A 21,610-nucleotide genomic window follows, 5' to 3' on the forward strand; every position below is an offset into this window, starting at 1 on the left:
GCCTGTCTGTCTGCATTATAGGCTATTATTCCATATTATTATGCTTCTCAAACCAATCTAACTGCAGTTTCAATACTGCAAGCATGTAAATACGCTACACTATAGCAAGATCAAAGTGAAAATAATGTTCTATGCATCAGCTAGAAAAATATAGCCTATTAGATTGGTGAAAGTTTGTCCAGAAAGATATCATTTTCTCTCGCCTGCTGCAGGAAGGATGATGCACATAAATATACCCTACATTATGTCAAGTCATTGCATAAATGTGTTTTTATTGTAAAACTAAATGTGAAATAGGGCCAAGTTATTGGACGGACATCACAGTATAGCAGATGCCATTAGAAGCGCGTTCCGAAGCGCGCTCCGCTGTTACTTCTCTAAATCACGTTAACTCGACAAGGGGTATATATATGCCCAGGAGGACATATATGTTTCACATAGGGTGGTGTTTTCATTTCGAGGTTTTATTTGGTCCAATATTGAAATGTTGACAATGGCAGGCTGTGTTACCATTACACATTAATTTAGAACTACCTTTTATATCTATTTTGGCTCATTTGGTGGCTATTTAGTAGCGAAATGAAGAAACACAATGCATGCTGGGAACTCAGAGAGAGAGAGAGAGAAGGGTGACAGAGAAGAAGCAGTGAAGGCAAAGAATAGGCCTGCTTTTGAAAAGCGCAAAGCGCTAAATGTAGGCCAGCTCCCAAGATATGACTAGGCTGGTATTTAGCGCCGACACGCCCACTTTGGGACTGCGCCACGCCCATTCGGCCTAAAGCGCATTTGGCAGCCTAAAGCCTATTGCTATCTTGCCGAAACAGGCGCAAGGCACGTTTTTTTGCGGTTAAGGCCCGTAATAGCGCCGATGGCCTGTGGGAGAATAGAGCCCATTATGCCTACTGCTGTGCTTTGCTGCTACAGAGCTGCATGCAGACTACCAATAACTTTCCTTTTGGGTGGTTATGTAAGACCTCAGGGTGACAGACAGGCACACACACACACACACACACACACACACACACAACATACATGCATGCACATACACATGCACAACACACACATCATGTACGAAGTGTCTGTGCACACACTACACACAATCGTACGCAAAGACACACACAATGTCTTGTGTCAATAGAGCTATATGCTGTTACTCCAGCATTTGAGACCTGTGTGCTGTTCTTATTGCCGCAGATACACACCATGCTGAATGCATAAACAATGTATATCCTTTGGGGGAAGAGATACAGCTGCACTTTATGGTCAGTGCAGCTGTGTGGAGAGTGGAGACAGACTGTGCGTCTTTCCTACATGCTTTCATTCACTCCAAAGCCTATTGGCAGTAGCCAAGTATTTCCTTTGAAAATTGCCTTCAGATTTTATTAGTCATTCATATTTTGATGACCCCCCCCTTTTCACATAAGCCCTGTAGCAACTGATAATGTAGTAGGTGACAGCTTATAATGTAATAATGTGATTCAATTTTATTTATTTATTTATTGATTTATTGATTGATTGATTGATTGATTGATTTATTTATTTATGTATTTATTTATTTATTTATACAAGTTTGTTACATTATCTGGCAGTTACAGATGCAATATAAGTTGCTACAAAGCCACAACAGGTCCAAAGAGTCTGCAACACGCTTCCTGTGGTTGTTCATATGATCTGGCATCCTGACAGAATGCTATCTGGTTTTCAAGCAGCTCTACTGTAATAACTTGGGGGGTTCAGTGCCTTGCTGAAAGGCACCCGGACAGCAGGTTTTTTGAGTGAGCACCAAATGTGTCTCAATCACAGCTCCCCTTGGTCTTTGCCAACCAAACATGTCAAGAGAAGTAGAGAGCAGACGACTCACCAAAGACAGTCCTGGCAGGGACAGACTCTCTGTTGAGCCAGAAAGACACCTGGGACAGGATGACGGTCATGATGCAGGGCAGGTAGGTCTGGATCACAAAATAGCCAATCTTCCTCTTCAAGTGGAAGTGGGTGGTCATCACAACATACTCTCCTGTGGTCAACAGACAAAGGACATGTAGCAGTTGGGAAGTGACTGATTCACTGACACTAGCCTAGATGTAAAGTAGAGAATATATATATATATATATATATATATATATATATATATATATATATATATATATATATATATATATATATATATGTATGTATATATATATATATGTATATATATATATATATATATATATATATATATATATATATATATATATATATATATATATATATATATATATATATATATATATATATATATATATATATATTTATTAGTATCTGTGCAATAGTAGCTGGTACGGATGGGATGACATATCAAAATTCATTATTTTGCAATATAACAATGTGACAATATGGTGGGACAGAGAAATTAATTGCGATATTATCTCCATTTTATTCTGCTCTAGTAATCACAAATGAGGCGGCTTGCCCATCAAAACTTTACAAGCTCTCTGTCCAAATTCAATTATGTGCACTTTGTAATGACAGTTTTAAGTTGTTGTTTTACACTCTAGCAAGCCATTGCCATTGCTAGAAAGATGTGTGCCTCAGAAATAAGCATACTCCTGCACACTCAGACTTTGTTGTCGAACTTATATTTATTATATTTGATAATGTGGTTATATCAAATTGTGAACCCCATATCACAGATCAAATTGTATCGTGTAAGCATTTTGTCCCATCCCTAGTAGCAGGAACGTCTAATAAAATCTCAATCTACATGCACAGTACATCTAAAACAACAAACATACAAACAAAACAACTACAACAACAATAAAATAGGTGGCAGCTCTCAGTACTATGCTGACAGTAATGCATTCATATAGTGATTTTATCCAACGCGCTTTACAGGACTATTCACTAGGGGTGGGAATCACCAGAGGCCCCATGATACGATATTATCACAAAACTTAAGTCACGATACAATATTATTGAGATTTCAAAAATATTGCGATGTATTACCTTTTTCAACTGAAAATTATATCCCAAAGGGGGGGGGGGGAACTTTGTCCACATCTGTTTTATCTAATAGGACAAGGTTTCCAGTCTGTTCATCTCACTTACATTTTTTATTGCAGCAAAATGGGATTGACCAACACTGTCATAAAAACCTGTCATAAAGGTTGCATGCCCTTGACAATTTATATAATTAAACATTGCAATAATGTTGTATCGATCCACCCAGAGCAACCGCCCACCTGCCCGCCTGCCCCCCGGATATTCACCCATTCACATCACACACACATTCATACACTGATGGCGGCAAGCTACCACACAAGGTGCTGGCGCAACCATCGGGAGCAATTTCAGGTTCAGTATCTCAGCCAGGGACACTTCGACATGCCGGGGATGGAACCACCGACCTTCTGATTAGTGGACGACCCGTTCTACCTGAGCCATAGCCATCCCATCAGTATACCTCTGGTGTATGCTTTAAGTGGTGAGGTTGGGCTGTGCCGTCAAACTATAATGACCTAGATAGGACATCTATCTGTCCCTAGTCTGAATCGTTTTTCTAAACGGTTTATGGAGTTTTGGAGCTGCAGTGTTACTGCAGCACAGATTTATCAGCATAGTCATAGCTGTCATTTATCAACTAACTCAATAACCAGACCCCATCCAATTCATCAATGGATACAGAACTGCTCATAGGCAGAGTAGCCTCTGAAACAGCAATGGGACTTAATTAGGTTGTAATAAATTGGCTGTTTTTAGGTTTGACAGAGACATAGACAAGGTGATCAATACACACTTAGTTGATAGCAAGGGCACATTGATTACATTTGTTTTAATAAATCAACTTCAGGAACAGAATTAGCTTATGGAATTGATCGAGGTATGTCCTGACACTTGGGAGCATGTTGCCAATAATGTAAGCATGAATTTGGGGGAAAGGGCTTTCTTACGCTTTACATTCCTGCCGTCACAGTAAACAGGTCACCCAGTTTATGCTGTCACTCATTTTTGCCAGTATCAATGAACCAAAAAGAGGAAGTGGGAAAAAAATAGATGGAATTTGCCAGTAGGGAAATGATGAATCTGGGACATGGCCTCTCATTTGTACAAACTGATGCTGTTGAAGATGTGAAGGAACTGTGATACCATACCTGCAACACGGAGAGTCGCGGGAGTCTCCCTATTTTTAACCCTTTCTCCTGCTGTGCTTCCCATTCGTCATTTCTCCCATTAATCTCCCATTAATCTCCAGTTTTAGTATCTGGTATCACACAAAACTAGATGACCTAAGGTCCTCCTAAGGCATCCATTGGTACCATGCCGTGCTAGCTTGTCGGGAAGGGGGCTAAATAATGTTCCAAAGTTAGGCAACATTTTGGCCAACTATTTTCAAATTCCTTAAGGCCGTTTCACACAGAAAAGGTATGAATGCGGAGGTGGAATGCGGTACGATTGCGTGCAGAATTTCCGCATTGCAGCCAATACACACCGGTCAGTGGAAAAAAACTGTGAGAAGAGAAAATGAAGTCAAGCAGTAGCAGCGGACCCCAAATTTGATGCTAAACCGCTAGTTAGTACTTGGATAGAAGTGGCTAACCTTAGCTCCATCCATTTACAACAGTGGTTTACAACGTTACCAAGTAAATTACGTTACATAACAGCTACCATCTTCAGCGAATCCCAGCTGCTGGGCAATCTGAAGGCATATATTGTCCTTGATTTCAGTGTTGATCGTCATGGTGTTTGTCATATAAAATTGGATGTTGAGAAACCAAATTGATGAGCCGGGTTCCCCCATTAGCTACCCAAGAGTAGTGGAGGTATGATATCAGCTGTAAACAAAGGATTTCCTTGGTCAAACGTTTTTTTCTGCAGGCGGAATCCACGGACGTCAATGTCCATCCGGAAAAATAAAACGCTGCACGAATGTTCCGCCGCGGTGTGCAAGCTTCAATTACAACTAATTAAAACATTTGTTTGCAAATCTCCATGCCGATTATTCGCATGGAAATCCGCACCGGTGTGTAACGGCCTTTAGTCTGACTCAAGGGAAGCAGGCTGCAGGTATAAGCTCTGCCATTTGCTCCGCCAATTCAGTCAGCCTCTGCCGCTGTGAAACAACAACAATGCTAGCTAGCAAGCTAACAACCTACACACTGAAAATGGCACGTTTTGATGAAACAATGTTTGGATTGTGCAATAAAGCAGGCCTGCTTGGTACTTTCGGTGGACGGTTGTAAAGATAACAGTATTTTTTTGCTATACCAGAATAAGACTACTCTCCTGTCCTGTTCTGCTTTTGTACTGAAAGTATATCTCACTAAGCAACTTTAATTGGGACAGTGATGCAGTTTAAACAATAAGAACATCTAAAGCTAAATTGATCCCAATTGGTGCAAATTCAAACTGCTTCTTTTTCCAGAGAGAGCACGAATAAAGACTATACCAAAACAGTGGTTCTCAAAGTTGGGGACACCCAGGGCTCCTGGAGGGGTTCCAGGCGGTCCCCAGTAAAAAGGGGTATCATTTAATTCCATCCATAAGTAACACAATGACAGAATGTTCGACTATTTTGGTCATGGTTTTCATACACTTTCTATCATCAAACATCTCAAAGGGAAAATATTATCAGATGAGTGGACCCTAGGACAAAATCTTATCAAATGGGAGTCCGTGGTCTAATTTGTGTCAGTTGAGGGGTGCTTGACGTGAAAAAGTTTGAGAACCACTGCACCAAAATACACCAGGTGTGAAAGGGGTGATTTTGACCTATTTTGAGCTGAAACCGTACCTGTGCTGGACTGCACCACGCCTGAATCCACACTCTGCCCCATCAGATCATACTGGTTCAATCTGGAGCCATCCTCTGCCACCACCACGGACTGGGCAGCACCTCTGGTCCACACATACACCACCTCTGCGCGGGTGTAGGCATCTGACAGACAGGGGCACAGGAAGTGAAGGCTTTGAAATGATTTTGCAGCTGGTTGTCTGTTGTCATGTGCTGTCTTGAGGGATGTATTTTTGGAGCTGCTCGGGAAGCCAGATGCAACAGAAATTAGGTCTTGGGCTCAGCTCCTCTGCTCTTCTCTCGCCTCATCTGATTTAGTCTCATCTAATCTTGTCTCCTCTCATCTCAGCTCTTCTTATCGTCTCGTCTGCTATCGAATCGTATTTTATCTGTTGGTTTCACCTTGTCCTCATCTCATTCTGTTCATTACTTCATCTTTCTTTTTTCTTTTTTTTGTAAAGCTCCGTTCTGTACTTTTTTCGAATTGGGGAAACTGCACCCCCACCTAAATGCTACACTTCCATCAGATCAGCTTTATTTTATAGTCTTTGCACTCTCTACGTTGCTTACCTTTCTGCAGTGTTTATAATGGGTTCGCTGGAAAAGATTGCTCTAAATATCCCCAAGATGTTTTCTTGACTCGTTTTACTGCGAGAAGTAGCTACTCAAGCTAGCAAGCGAAACACGTCCGACTTCCTGTACATACTTCACAATAAAAGCACCCGGCTAGTTTGTCAGCGGAAAATGTTTAATTTGAAGGAGCTGTGCAGGAAATGGAGTTAAAAGTTCCAGGCAACTACACTGTCAAGCCGCTCCGGGGACGCAGCCACCTAGTCTCGCTTGCCAGACTTCCCTCCCTTCCGGGAGAGAAGTCCTGCTGCATGGAAATAGGCTGCTTGTATAAACTCTGCCATTGGTGGCGACCATTTCAGTCGGCAGCGGAAGGAAATCCCTTTCCGCTCCCTGCAAGCTCTGCCATTGGCTCTGACCCGCTCTGACTGACCGGCTGCGACCATATATGGATTTCCTTTCCGCTCCCTCCGTGACAAATCTGTTTATCAAATGTATCAAATGCCTCTGCCGCTGTGCGTGTTGAATCTGTCGATCCTAAATGCTTGCACCGCTGTGAAACAACATCAACAATGCTAGCTCGTTGTTACACGCCAAAAATGATTGGATCCCCTGTTGTAGAGAGCGTCTGGCAAGCGAGACTAGGTTAAACCAAACAGAGCATTCCTTCCCCTCGCAATTCCAGAATGGAGATTAGCGCTGCCAGACTCTCTCCCGGAAGGGGGGAAGTCTGGCAAGCGAGACTACGCAGCCACCAAAAATACATACTGCAGGAACAGACCTTCGGAGGGCGGTGTGAGAATGACAGAGGATAATTCATCCTATTAGAAGTCACTGTACCATCAAAATGATCAAAAAGCTGTTATATTAAGGTAATAAAAAAAGATACATAATGATACTTTAATCATCTCATCTCACCAAGAAATAAACAAACAACATCCCAACACGACAACCTGACCTGAAAACAGCCAAGTCAGCCGTTTCTTCCCTCCGGCGACCCAACCTGTCAAAGCTGCAGTGTGGCTGGCCCACTGCAGAGGAAAGGATGGCTGGACTGCAGACTGCAGCATACTGTAAGCTCATCATCACTGAAATATTTAGGGAGCGAGTTGAATCTAAAGAGGGCTGAAGGCTCGCCCTCTCACTCACACTGTGCTGCTCTCTGAAGAAACGTCATCACATTCACCTCTCTGCCTGCCTCACTTTGCCTCACTTTTTCCCTGCTCTCTATTTTCTTATCTTTCTCCTCTATTTTGTAGACCGATATATTGGTCGGCTGATATTATCGGCCGATATTGGATCATTATTATTCAATTCCCAGTGAAGTTTACAGTTTCAGTGCACTGATGTCGTTTTGGACAATAAAGTTTACTGGTAAACTCTAAAATATCCAAACTCAATTTTTCACAAGTGTTTGATATTTGAGGGATCATTGCAAAAGATGTGTGTTGTATATATATATATATATATAACAGAATATCAGCCGATATATCGATATCAGCATTTTTTTTAATCCTTAATATCGTTATCCGCCCACACCAAGTGACGAGAGGTATGAAGCCGTAGCAGTCATCAAGGGTGACCTATGGTAAATGGCCTGAGGTCACGTTTAGATTATTATGTGGAGGACAAAGCACTTTAAATATTGCATTTTATTGGCAGTCTTTCTAACAGCCCCAAAAATCCAGTATCAGTCGAGGCCTACTGTTTTTCTTTCCCGTTGTCTTTGCATACTCTCTCTCTCTCTCTCTCTCTCTTCCTAAACTCCTTCATGCTCTCTCTCTCTCTCTCTCATTCTGCCTTCTCAAGGATGATTCGGGGTCAGGCTGGCAGCGGCGAGCAGCTGGCGCCATGCTCTGGAAAGATGACAGAGAGCGCTGCGTTGGATAAACACAGGTCTGCCTGCCAGGGGTTCGCAGGGTCTTGCAGGGTCTGGCAGGGTCTTGCGGGGCCTGGCAGGGTTGAACGGGGGACCAGGGATGCCTTGGAGGACAGCTCCTCTGGCAGAACAGCTGCTCCCAGCCTGTCAGGCCTTATCAGGGCCTGGTGCCGGGGTCAGGCTTCCAGTTGGACGAGGTGGTGACAGTCTCACAAGGAAGTGTGCATGCATGCATAATTGTGTGTGTGCGTGTGTGTGTGTGTGTGTGTGTGTGTGTGTGTGTGTGTGTGTGTGTGTGTGTGTGTGTGTATGTGTGTAAGGGGGGGGGGGCACTTACAGCTGCCAAACTTGAGTGGACAAGCATGGGCATCCATAGGGAAGTCTTCCAGATGCATGGGGCATTCTGCTCGTACTGTAAGCCTAGAGAGAGCCAGGGAGACACACAGAGAATGAGAACAGTCATGGAGAATATTAGCATGGTATCCAGCCCCATATGACTCACAGTTGTCATCACTCTTCATATGGGTCTGAACCCAAGCCCATCCACTGTTCAGGACAGATACTGTCCAGGACACCTGATTGGCTGGTCGATGTAGGCGGCGGGACCTTATTAATAATTCATCTAGCATTACTGATGACGCATTACAGAGTGCTGCAACAACTCACCTGTATGTTAAATAGCTAGGCTAGCTAGCGGTTAGCTACATTAGCTAAGCCCACTACTGCTGCTGTAACCACTTCACCGGCACCGGGCTCAAAACGCCAGTGTGAGTGACCAAACCGACACCGGGCTCAAAACGCGTGTGAGTTACCCAACGTTTCACTTGTTAACCAGTCGGAGTCACGCTCTTTCCAGTAACATATCAGCTTTGAAATCTGTTGAGCTGCTTGTGGCTTGCAGCAAAGGTTAAATGCATTACAGTTGCCAGTGTAGGTACCAGGATGTAGCAGACAAACAGTATTGAAGGCAAGAGACGAAGCCTGTGTTTTTCTTTTACAACAACGCTCCCTCCTTGATGTTGCAGTGGAACCACAGAGCGGAACAACCCGGCACAGAATTGTCAAAGTGGTCCTGCTTTGCTACTGCGATTGGTCAAAGAGTTTGATTGACACAGACAGCAACCAATCACTTGGGGCTGAAAAATACATCACAGAATCAGTGGTGGATAGGCTTGCGTCCTGACCCTAATGAAGGATTCATTGGGGCTTGTTACCAGGCTAGGAGAACATAGAGAAAGACATGGAAATCAGGCTGAAGTGCCTCATGGTGGAGCCAAGAAGAGAGAAAGCAACTTTGAGTAGGAGAGGCGCTATTTTTATTATTATTATTATTATTATTAGTATTATTATTATTATTATTATTATTATTATTATTACCATTAATATTATTATTATTATTATTATTATTATTGTTGTTGTTGTTGTTGTTGTTGTTGTTGTTGTTGTTGTTGTTGTTAATGTTGTTATTATTAAAGCGTAGGACGGGGGAGGGTACCTAGGGGAAGAATAGAATGTCAAAGTCACGCCCTGTTCCAGGTTCGGCATGGGACATTTTCATTCCCCATTCATTTTTCCATAGACGTTTCCTAAAATCCTTTAAAAAAGACTGGAAAGCCATCCCATACACCAAATATATACATCTAAGACCACTAAGGGTTTGGTTTCTAGTCTTTATACTTTTATCACCAAGGCCGCAGAAAAACCATTGCATCTCAATGTCAGCTGGAGTAGGGATCTTTCTATTTCATCTAATATAATCAATTGGGATATGGTGTCGACTAATATAATTTTATCTTCCAGGAACCCCAATCAACAACTGATTCACTATAACTATGCCTACTACTATTGTACCCCTCATAAATTATTTCAGATGAAAATGTCTCAAAGCCCCAACTGTATGTTATGCCCCCTGGTACCCCCTGGAACCTTTATACACATGGTCTTGGAATGCTTGTCTGTTTCTTTATTTTGGAGAGCAGTTGCCAGGAAGATGCCCGTCACTGTTCCTTGTTCTCCTGTTGTTTTGTTGTTGAATGAATTTACTGGATTTAATTGATCCTTGACGCAGAGGCATTGGCTGTTGCTGGGCCTGACTAGTGCAAAAAAAAAAAAAAGTAGCTCAGAGATGGAAGGCTCCTCATACTCTGTCTGTTGAACAATGGGCTTCTTCAGCTGTGGACCTGACTGTCATGGAGATGTCGGTGGCCCGTATGTAGGCGCTAAATTAGAGAATATTACCACGTGGAATGCACTTGGTGAAGCCGTGCGTGGGGACCGTGGACATCTCCATGATAGCTAGGTTGCGTTTGTCTTTGTGTGTGTGTGTGTGTGTGTGTGTGTGTGGGGGGGGGGGGGGGGGGGTGGGGGTGGAGACTGTCCACTTATTGATCCTGCCTGGGTTGATATGTTCTGAAGGCCACATACTATATGTGTATATACCGAATATCTTTGTAGGGTTTGTGGGTGGGGGAGTCCTGCGGAGAGGGGCGTTCTGAGTGAATTGGGTTGTGTATGTGTTTGTATAGGTTTTATGTAAATGTTTGTTTTTGTTGTTGTTTAAAGGAGAACTTACCTCCAAAACACTTTTTTTCAGCTTTTAACCAATATATATGACTTTGATGTGTGAAGAATGCTGGTCAAAATTTCCACATTTGTGACCAAACTGTTGCCATTTTACCATTTGTATCATTTTTCAGCAGCATACCTGGCATAAGCGCCCTCTAAGGGTGGAACACTGCTTTTTTTTTGCCCTCAAATGAATGGGATATTTGACACGTCGTGACGTCACGATGAACCAAAGACTATGGGATTTCAAGATAGTTACTCCCCTACTCCCCCTGTACCCTTTCGGCTCCTCACAACTCCAAGCCTATTCCCATGATGTCACTTGACCTGTTAATCACCTGTTAATTGATTACAATCAGCTGTTATTCCTACCAACTCCTATGTAACACAATACTATCAATAAACGCCACTATAATCATAAAAGGAACGACAGTGTTGCACTTTCTCCCGGCCAGTCAAGCGGGAGAGAGTCTGCTCTCATGCACATGCACGGAGCCCCAAGCTCCGTGCCACGGGGGCACGCGCAGCAGCAGCAGCGCGCAGCAGTGCTCTGAGCCTCTCAGTCATGTCAGAGGCGGGGGCTTTTGCATGGGAACAGTCTGACATTTCCGCAAACAAATCTCATCGCAGTTTAGCGCACATGCAAAATATAACGCTATACTACGACGTGACAACGTGACAAAGCTGCTCTAAACAGCAAATCGAGGCTCGCATCTCTGCATGCCTCAAAGACATTGGCGACTGGATGTCTGCCCACCACCTCAAGCTCAACCTTGGTAAGACAGAGCTACTCTTCCTCCCAGGGAAAGACTGCCCTCTCGCATATCTCTCCATCTCCATTGACAACACCACTGTACTTCCCTCCCAAACAGCTAAGAACCTTGGGGTTATCCTTGACAACCAGCTGGTCAGGTTCCTCCACCAGTACAGGTCGCCTCGCCCCTCCTTCGCTACGGGGTCTCAAAAGTCGCTCATCCCGATCTCGACTCTTCTCGTCCCTGGCACCTCAATGGTGGAACAAGCTTCCACCTTCGGTCAGGACAGCTGAATCACTGCCGATCTTTCGGAAAAGACTAAAGACACACCTTTTCAGGCTCCATCTGGGCCCTTCTTGATCTAACTTCGTTCTCTCTTTCAAAAAATAAAAAATAACCTAAACTTGTATCACTAACCTAAACTTGTACCACTGTTCCTTCAGAAGTTGTAGTTGTCATAGACTGTGCTCCATAGTTGATTGCTCTATTGCTGACAAAAATGTGTTATTGTAAGTCGCTTTGGATAAAAGCGTCTGCCAAATGACGTAATGTAATGTAATGTAATGTAAACACATCGGCTACTATAATATATTTACCTGCATCTCATACTGAGATTATATCGGTATTGAGTTTGGACAGAATGAATGGGCTGACTGAGGAGGAGAAGAGCTCTGCAGCTCTGCGCTGCCTGCGCCCTGAGAGGAAAAATCAGAGGTGCTGTAACTTTTAACAAGAATCACGAAAAGCCCCAAAACGCAAATTAAAAACGAATTTCATGGCGCGGTTTATCGCAAGTTAGACGAGGGAATGACGTGGAGAAATCTCGCATTGTGTTAGGCCAGAGCGGGGGGTTTGTCCTATTGTGCGGTGTGCTGCGGTAACAAGCCTCGCATCACTATGCTCTTTTAGCGATAGATACACGCTACATACACATACATGCAGAAAAATAATTAAATTTCTAGTTTGCCACTGAATTACCAAATTGATATAACTTTCAACCATTTTGAGCAACGCTGTTTCCATACAGGCCACCAGCGTTGGCTAGTTGTTGATATTTATAAAGATATTGCAGCTCTCAAATAAATTATTTTCGAGGCGGTGGGCAAACTGTAACGGCGTCGATTTCCGAAAAAAATTATTGAGCTGAGGACAGCCAAAGAGTATAGTATAGACAAGAGCATATGTCATTTCTTGGTTTTTTCCATAGGTATTTTCAAATCACTGTTCTGATACATATCTAGGGGGTAAGTCCTCCTTTAAAAAAAAAAAACTTGACTCAAAAAAAAATTATTAAAAAAAGGTCAGAGATTCTGAATCTAGCTGAATCGCTTGGTTTGACCAAGTACATTTAAAGTAAATAACATGTAAAGTAAAGTACATTTTTCAAAATGTCTGTGGAAAATGAATGGGGAGAAGAAAATCCCTTAGGTCCCATGCCGAACCCGGAAGAGGGCGTGACTTAGGTACTCTATTAAGACAAAACAGAACAGAACAGACGTTTCTCCAGGCTCACAGCCCCAAACACCATGTAACTGCAGCCAAACAGACAGAGACGCTGAGCTGTGAGCTTCTCTTTCCTGACAGCTTGGTGACAAACAGCATGTCAGGCCACCCGTGACACACTAATCTCCCATCCGTCCCTCATCTCTCTCATCTGTGACAGCAACGGACTCCGCCTCCTGCACCCCTTCCCCCACTAATAAACACGCTAAAAACGAATGTTTTACGACGCTCACCCTAGCCCTGGCACATTAGCGCTGCACTGGAGTGTGTATCAGGTGTCCTAGTGTCTTAAAGCTTTTTATTTACAAGCCCTCAGCTCAAATATAAACTCTGCGCTGTGAGGTGCCATGTGTGGCTCTCGCTACACCTTATCTTGGCGCTCCCATCTGCCACATAACATCCCCAAAGTGATCAATCATGACAGGGGAAACCAATTTTACGTGTCTTGGGGACTACTACAATGGGGGGGTGGGGGTGGGGGGGGGGGGGGGATACAAATCGCACAGGAAATATAGTACAAGGGACTTGTAAACTACAAACCATAATTTGTTGGGAGAAGAAAAATTATTGGTTAGCCTATCATCTGTATAAACATATTAATGTGACACTGTAGTGTTGTGTTGTGTACATTGCAGTTAAAGTAGAATTAGAAGAAGCAATGCACTTTCAGGCTATGTCAAGTCCAGCTGATGCAACTTCAACTGCTTCAACTGAAATCACCGAAACTTTACTTTTATTTTGACCTTTTTTGTATTCTCGCAGCTTTGTGACATTTTCTCAAATTTATTTTGAAAACGTATTCCTAAAGTCAAGTCAAATTTTATTTATATAGCACCTTTCATACACAAAGGCAATTCAAGGTGCTTTACAAAAAAAATAATCGAAAAAACAAGCAGCAAAGCAATGCACATATAAAAAAACACATAAAAAACACAGCCGACAGTTTTAGTTAAAATATATACTCAAATTAACAAACATGAAACATTATTTCTGTTTTAAATAAGTTACAAGGCATTCTTCAGTATTATTATTACATGCACAGTCCATTTGTTGGAAATGTACAGGAATCTTTTTTTTTAAATTACAGGCCGAGAGAGGCAGTAGTTTAGTAGCAGTTAAAAGCAAGAGTAAACATAAAGGTCTTTAGCTTGGATTTAAAAATAGGCAGAGTAGGGGCAGATCTAATGTGTTCAGGGAGTTTGTTCCAGTTATGAGAGGCATAGTGGGAGAACGCGGCTTCACCATGTTTTGATTTGGTCCTCGGGACAATTAGTAGACCAGTGCCTGAAGATCTCAGGGATCTGGATGGTTCATAGTGTAGAAGCATTTCAGAGATGTAGTGTGGGCCTGACCCGTTGAGAGATTTGTAAACTATTAGCAGAATTTTAAAGTCTATTCTAAGATTTACTGGCAGCCAATGCAGGGATTTGAGAACTGGTGTAATGTGTTCAGCTTTCTTGGTTCTTGTTAGAACTCTAGCAGCCGCATTCTGAATGAGCTGTAGTTGTTTAATAGCTTTTTTGGGAAGACCATTGAAAAGACTGTTGCAGTAGTCTAGCCTGCTAGAAATGAAAGCATGAATTAGTTTTTCAAGATCTTGTTTGGACATATAGGTCCCTATTCTCCCACAGGCCTTCGGCGCTAAAACGGGCCTTAAACGCAAAAAAACGTGCCTTGCGCCTGTTTCGGGAAAATAGCAATAGGCTTTAGGCTGCCAAATGCGCTTTAGGCCGAATGGGCGTGGCGGAGTCCCTGAATGCGCCAAAGTGGGCGTGTCGGCGCTAAATACCGGCGTACTCGTATCTTCCGGCCATCTTCCGACCTGGCCTACTTTTAGCGCTTTGCGCTTTTGAAAAGCAGGCCTAAAGCAGGATTCTGTGCACCGGGGACAGGAAAGTGAATGGAGAATACAATATATAGAAAAAAATACTTTAGAATACAATAGAATATAAGATTGCAACCCTTCTCAGGCTTTGGGTGAAGCTGTAATGCAGTTTCATAAATTTAGTTTAGGCTATCATAATAATCCCCATTTATGTGTAATATAGCTCTACGTTTTATTACCCCCCCCCCCCCGAAATTAGCTAGGCTACTAATATTACTAATATTCCTAATTAATATGTATTATTATTTCATTCAGATAATTGACATTATAGGCATGTACCGTAAAATACCAATTAGAAGCCGACTTCCAAATTGCCGCGGGTCCCATATATAAGCGGGGTCTGGATACATATTTTGTACATAAAAGCAGGTCCCAATTTGACGCCCGGTTAGTTTTTTCAATGTTTTCTTTTTACCTTTGCGACATCCTGTTGAATGCATCTCCCAAACACAACGAAGAAGAAAAATCGGATGAAGAATACGAACAACGAGGAAACGGGAACAACGAGGAAAAAAAACACATGCACGAAACTTGCTGATCAAAATTCGTTTTCCCTCAACATCTGATGATTCTGAAAATTGTGTAGGCATTTCCTGAAGATTTTTATACACTAAAACCGACATCTCTGGTGTAATAATTATTTTGAGAAATGTGCCTATGGTATATTTCCCTGCCAGCGGGCATAGAAGTCCGCTTCTAATTGGTATTTCACCGCTCTTTCACATGTGCGCTACTGAAGAGGGTGCTCCGTGAGTGATGAACAGCGGAGGAGGCAGCGCATGCAACAAATAATCTGCTCACATGATGATCATGTTCTCTCACCTTCAGCGGAGAAAGTTTAGTGGTAAATACCGGTAGGTCACAGTTCAGCTCAAATTTTATTTGATTTCATGTACAGGCCAGAACTGGCATGCAATGTGCTCTGCTGCGCTGAGAGGGAGGCGCGGCTCTCCCCATAGACAAGCAATCGTGTGGGGTGCTGACTGTAGCCAACTCATTAAAATAAATGGTTTAAATAAACAATTTCATACTATTTACAATCTTTGCTGAGCAATATTTTTGTACAAAAATAATTAAAGCAGGTCCCAAACTGCCGCAGGTCCCATATTGACGCGGGGTCTGGCTACATATTTTGTCAATTAACGCCGGGCTAATAATTGGTATTTTACGGTATTTACATGCTTGCAGTATTTTAACTGCAGTTAGATTGCTTTGAGAAGCATAATAATATGGAATAATAGCCTATATATGGAGATAGACAGACCGGATGAAGGGAGGGGGGGGCGGCGGAGCCCTTGGCTTTGTCTGGTTTTACCGGATTTGTCCAGGAATTGGAGCTTAAAAGGCAAGCGTGTGTCTCTTCCCTGCAATTCTCCAATGAGCGGACAATGCATAATTTTACGCTTAAAAGGCGTGGTTATAATGGTTGAGGCTGAGTTTAGCGCCGATACCAAGATATCAAGTGCGCCTTTCCACGCCCACTGCTTTGCGCTGCGGCTGGCGCTCGGCCTAGAAACTGCGCCGCTGCAACGATAGAGCCAATAGCCTCTAATCCTTGCTATATTTTTTAGATGATAGAAGGCAGATTTTCTTATAAGCTTGATGTGGGAGTTGAAATTTAGATCAGAGTCAATAATAATGCCAAGATTTTTTACCTGGTCCTTTGGCTTCAAAGATATGCCTTTTGTGGACTGACTTGATGAGATTTGGTGTCACTGACCCGACAGGGGGAAATGGGATGCCTGTAACTACCGGTGAAAAGAGCCCGGGGGAGAATTAGCAGTCTGATGGTTCCTTAGGGATCAGATTCTGACAATATGGGTCGAAAACAGGAATAAAACTGTCTATTTACATGGATGAAAAGCACGCTGCTACGTGGCCCCCACGGAGCTCCGTTCTAGGACTGGCTTGCACACTATTGATCTCAAAACAACACCTAAGACGGACAAAAACGCTGCGGAGAACACTGGGTGAGTCATCAGATAATAATTAATGTGAGGAGAGGGATCCAGGTAAAAAAAAAACGAAATTCTCCTTTAACCTCTTCCCCCCTAGCGGGCCCGGCGGCGGGCCGAGCACTTGTCATATCTCACAAATGACGCTCTACAGCAGCCTAGGAAGCACTGAGTGAGACACAGAGCACACCAAAATGTCGGGAAGAAACGTGGCTACAAAACTCTGAAAAGCATTTGTATTCAAACGAAAAATAATTCCAACCCCAAGCAACAATATCACCATGTAGCAAAAACAAGAAAACGGTGCATACCTGCGTTTATGTGGTGATTTGTTTTTGCGAGTGAATCTTTTCTCTCCAAACGAGACGGCTTTCGAAAGCCAATAGTCTGCTCTTTCCAAAGAGGTATAGCTTGTCTCTGAGAGATGACAACTCACATAGGCTGTCAAAGAACACCAGTGTTTAACGTTTTACAGATAAAACTACAAGTTATGTCTTACCTTTGCTGTTTTCAAATCAAAATTTGTGTTTGACTTCATAAACACGCTCCTAATTGCTACTCCTAATGCCTCTTCATCATCTTGAAGCATTTTGACATGGAGTGGTCATCTTCACAGAATACACGAGCTTTGGGTTCAGTCAACGCCATTTCCTGGAAAACTGTCTGACGTAAATTCTTTCAGTTCACGTCGATTCTATTGGCTCTGACGCTTCCATATGAGGTGTCAATCATCGAAATCGGCCAATGGGTTCCCGAGATATCCCTCTGCGTATCGCCCCAGGCTTTCCATGCAATTTGAAGAAGCCCTTTTGATGCATTTCACACAGTAAAAATACTGATATAACGCTTGAGGGTTATCCAAACCATAACGCATATTAACTGAATACCTATAGTGATATGTAAAGAGGAGATTTTTTTTTTTCAGTCTTCTACCATAGAAAAGTCAAATGGCACCCAGGATGCCCAAAATGTGCCCAGATCAGGTCCGCCTGGGCCTACATGTAGTAAATCATCTGTAAAATTGCTCTGGTTCACTTTCTAAGGATTTGCTTTGATACAAGCACTCATAAGATATTAGTCTACTGCTCCATAGAAGAATTTGGCTGCCAACCCATGATTCTCAGGTGCTTTTCATCCAAAATAGTGTGTGTTTTTTTGGGCAGAGCTTCAATTTTTAATTTTTTGCCATGTTCTAACTGATTTTACTCTGATACAGTACATTTGTAATTGATTCTGACACTTCTACAGCAATCTCACAGGTGTTGGCTAGCTTTTGAAAAAAAAAATCAGAAAATACCATGTAGTTCTGGAGATATACTCCATTCAGTTCGGGCATGTCATTTTCGGCAGGTGAGTTGAAAAATAGGCTTAGGGATTAACATGGGTGAGAGTCTGATCCGGCAGTTTTACCAGATCCGCAACGCAGCCGTAACGCATCTGGTGTACATTGGGTGTTCAAGACTCAAAATCTTCTTAAAAGGATAGGCCAACGTTTTGAGAGATTCGCCTATTTGCCATATCGCCCATAAATAAACAAGATAAACAATGCTTTTATCGTTACTCTCCGTGCAGTACACTGTGAGGTACAGCCCTCCAGTTAGATTCACAAATGAATGGGAGTTAACGGTACAGCTGCCCCTTCCCATTCAGTCGGCCAAAATACACAATTCCAACAGTGCCAGAAACACCATGCGATGAAATAACCGTGCATTCCATTGCACTCGCAATTTCGGAAAAAATTACCTCCGACAGGAAAAAGTGCAATGGAATGGTCAGGCAGCATCCACCAAGCCTGAGTTTGCCGAGATAGACACTCTGACGTCACAATCAACATGGCGCCGCAGAAATAGACACACATGGTGATAAGTGCGCAGTTACTTTTTCACAAATGTTTCACTTTATGTAGTGTTTGTGTTATGTGCTTGATAGAAGCATGCGGTTGCCTACTAGCCGTCCATGTTTGTATTTTTCCGCGCAATTGCACTCGAACGCATTTAGAGCGGAACACGGAAATACTGCGTCAGAACTTCTGACACCCAACTTTCAATGGAAGGCACCATAATAATCCAGGAAACAAGCATTTTTGAAGTAGGCTAAATCCACACACCGAGATCTAACAAAGATTAAGCAAACTAATCAAGAGTAACTCAAGTTACTTTCTCGTTTGCCATGAGGCGCTGTACACAGAGCACACATAGCGCCTCATGGCAAATGAGGAAGTAACTTTGGTTATACTCTGTTAGTTCAGTTAATCACTGCGCCTGGCGGCCATGTTTGGAAAGTAGTTCCGGCTATCTATTTAGCTTTGAAAATTACCATTTCTCCGCATTTTGGATAATTATTTCATCACGTGGTGAGTACCCGAGTGACAATGTGTACATTGAGCTTTTTGGCACTGTTGGAATGTGTGTTTTTGGTGACTGGAACAGGGGTATGGAGCTGTACCGGTAACTCCCATTCATTTGTGAATCTAACTAACTGGCTGGCTGTAGCTTACAGTGCACTGCACAGAGAGTGATGGTAAAAGCATTGTTTAACTTGTTTATGTATGGGCAATATGGCAAATAGGCGAATCTCTCACAAAGTTGGCCTATCCCTTTAAGGCCCAATTATGCTCAATGTTAAATATGGATACACATACGGATGGAGCTTTCTGTCTGTACTCTGCGTCCGTAAGTTTTCTGAAAGCTTAGATAGGGATGACACGGAGCAGTACCACACACATTCACACATTTGACTCTCTACTGCCCACTAGTGGATGTATTACTTAACATAATACCAATGTGAAAGACGGTTACACGTATTTATTTTCATATGAAAATTGGGCATACTTGGGCCATTTGTGTGCGTTCAGCCCGGGGGCGAAAATCTCACTCGAGTTTGACCCTGCAAATTGTTGAAAGAACAGAAAGTTGAAAGATTTTAATTTGAGCGAATGAGGCAAATTTGGCATGATTAGCACCGCAAAATTCCGCTTGATTCGCCTCATTTGTGCCCCGAGTCCAAGGGCGTCAATTCAGTATGGCAAGCTATGGCAGCCGCCATACCTTGGCTTCTAGCTAAATTTGAGAGAGAGGGAAGGAGAGAGCGAGGGGAAGAGAAACAAAGCGGAGAGAGAGATATGCACATGGGGAAAAAACTTGCATCTGCTCGTTAAGCTTAGGACATACTCCAGGAAGGCGCACGAGGCGGAACTCTGCAAACCGGGAGCACACTCACGCTTGGGTCGAGGTGTTCATACTCAGAGTGCTGCTCAGAGCACCGCTGTTTACATAGTACAGTGAACGGCCCATGATAAAGTCAATGAAACGCAATTAAAAGTCAATGGAATGGCATTATGTTCAGTAGACTGAGCGGTCACACGTGCGGTGCGCTCCCCTCTCTTTCTCCTCCCCTCTGCTTTCTCTCTCTCCTGCTCTCTCGCAGATGCCGAAGGAGGTGCGCAATAAGCAGATCTCCTTACTTACATCATTCTACCAATTATGTTGTTTGTTAAGCATACAGTAGCTACCTTGCAAAGTCTTTGACTGGTGGTCATAGTTTGTAGACAGAGTTACTGTATCCAGGGGCAGCTGGTGCATTTCTGTCCAGGGAGCTGTATAGTCTACTACCAAGAATTGGGCTGGGTGATCGGTTGAAATCAATATCATGACAATAATCATAAGGATTTTCTTTATATCATTACTGTTGTTCACGCTAGCTTATTTGGAAATAAACACTCCAACAACAATAAAGTATTCTCTGGCAGGCAGGGATATTACCATAGTGTAACACAGCTGTTTACAGAGGTTACACTTCCTTATAAAACGGCTCTCTCAAATCAAGCAATCTGATTGGTTCACAGCCATTGTATAATTCCAGTAACCGAGTTCAATAACCCATGGCCATGGGTTATTGGTTGCCATGGCAACTCTCTTACTAAAAGGCAGCGCTGCACTCGAGCTCCGTGTTGGGCTTTCCAGAAAGCTCTCAGCTTCTCAGCAAGCGCCAGGATTGGCCAATGTCAACTTCAGTCTCCAGAACGATCCAATCAAATCACCCGCACGTCTATCTTCTTGCTAGAGGTCCCGCCTTACAGTAGTGTCAAAACAAAAAGCTACTCGCTTGCAGCCAGATGCATGATGGCGCAACTCTCTTAGGCTTTGGTTACCTCAAAAACAAAATGGCGGAGACAGCTTTCAGATCCTTGTGAATCGATCTTCGCTTATAACTTTACTAATACTTCGCAGAAAATGATGTTTTGTACAAGAATAGACGCAGGCTAATGTCTTAACCCCTCTCTCGCGCGCCCTCACTCTTAACCCCGCATTTCTAAATAAGACGTAACGTTACTTGGTGTCGGCATACGGCTCTGGTGTCGGGCTTTGCAAAAAGCTCTCAGCAAGCGCCAGGATTGGCCAATGTCGACTTCAGTCTCCAGAACGATCCAATCAAATCACCCGCACGTCTATCTTCTTGCTAGAGGTCCCGCCTTACAGTAGTGTTTCAACTGACTCTATCAGAATACCATGCCAGTCTGACTTATAGTATTATTATTATTATATTATTATACTTGGAAACCGTTTTATAAAAGCAATATAGCACTCGAGCAGCGTGTGTTGTGGAATATATCCCGCTGATAAGCTGTTATCCCACTCGGGCTGCGGCCTCGTGGGATAACAGCTTATCAGCGGGATATATTCACCACAACACACTTGTTCTCGTGCTATATTGCTTAATCACACCATA

At 43.0% G+C, this 21,610-nt stretch overlaps 1 protein-coding gene across 1 annotated transcript in view; it reads right to left on the minus strand.

Annotated features, from left to right (window-relative positions):
- Positions 1-21,610, minus strand: part of gabra1 (gamma-aminobutyric acid type A receptor subunit alpha1) — a gene marked incomplete at both ends in the record, with an annotated part of 83,250 nt that overhangs the window by 41,544 nt on the left and 20,096 nt on the right. The window contains 3 exons of the mRNA XM_083633076.1: positions 1,862-2,014; positions 5,771-5,914; positions 8,557-8,639. Of these exons, the coding sequence (XP_083489202.1) occupies positions 1,862-2,014; positions 5,771-5,914; positions 8,557-8,639 (380 nt within the window). The remainder of the gene's footprint in view (positions 1-1,861; positions 2,015-5,770; positions 5,915-8,556; positions 8,640-21,610) is intronic.

This window comes from Poromitra crassiceps (genome assembly GCF_964638095.1).
Source record: "Poromitra crassiceps genome assembly, chromosome: 1".
Lineage (NCBI taxonomy): Eukaryota > Metazoa > Chordata > Actinopteri > Beryciformes > Melamphaidae > Poromitra > Poromitra crassiceps.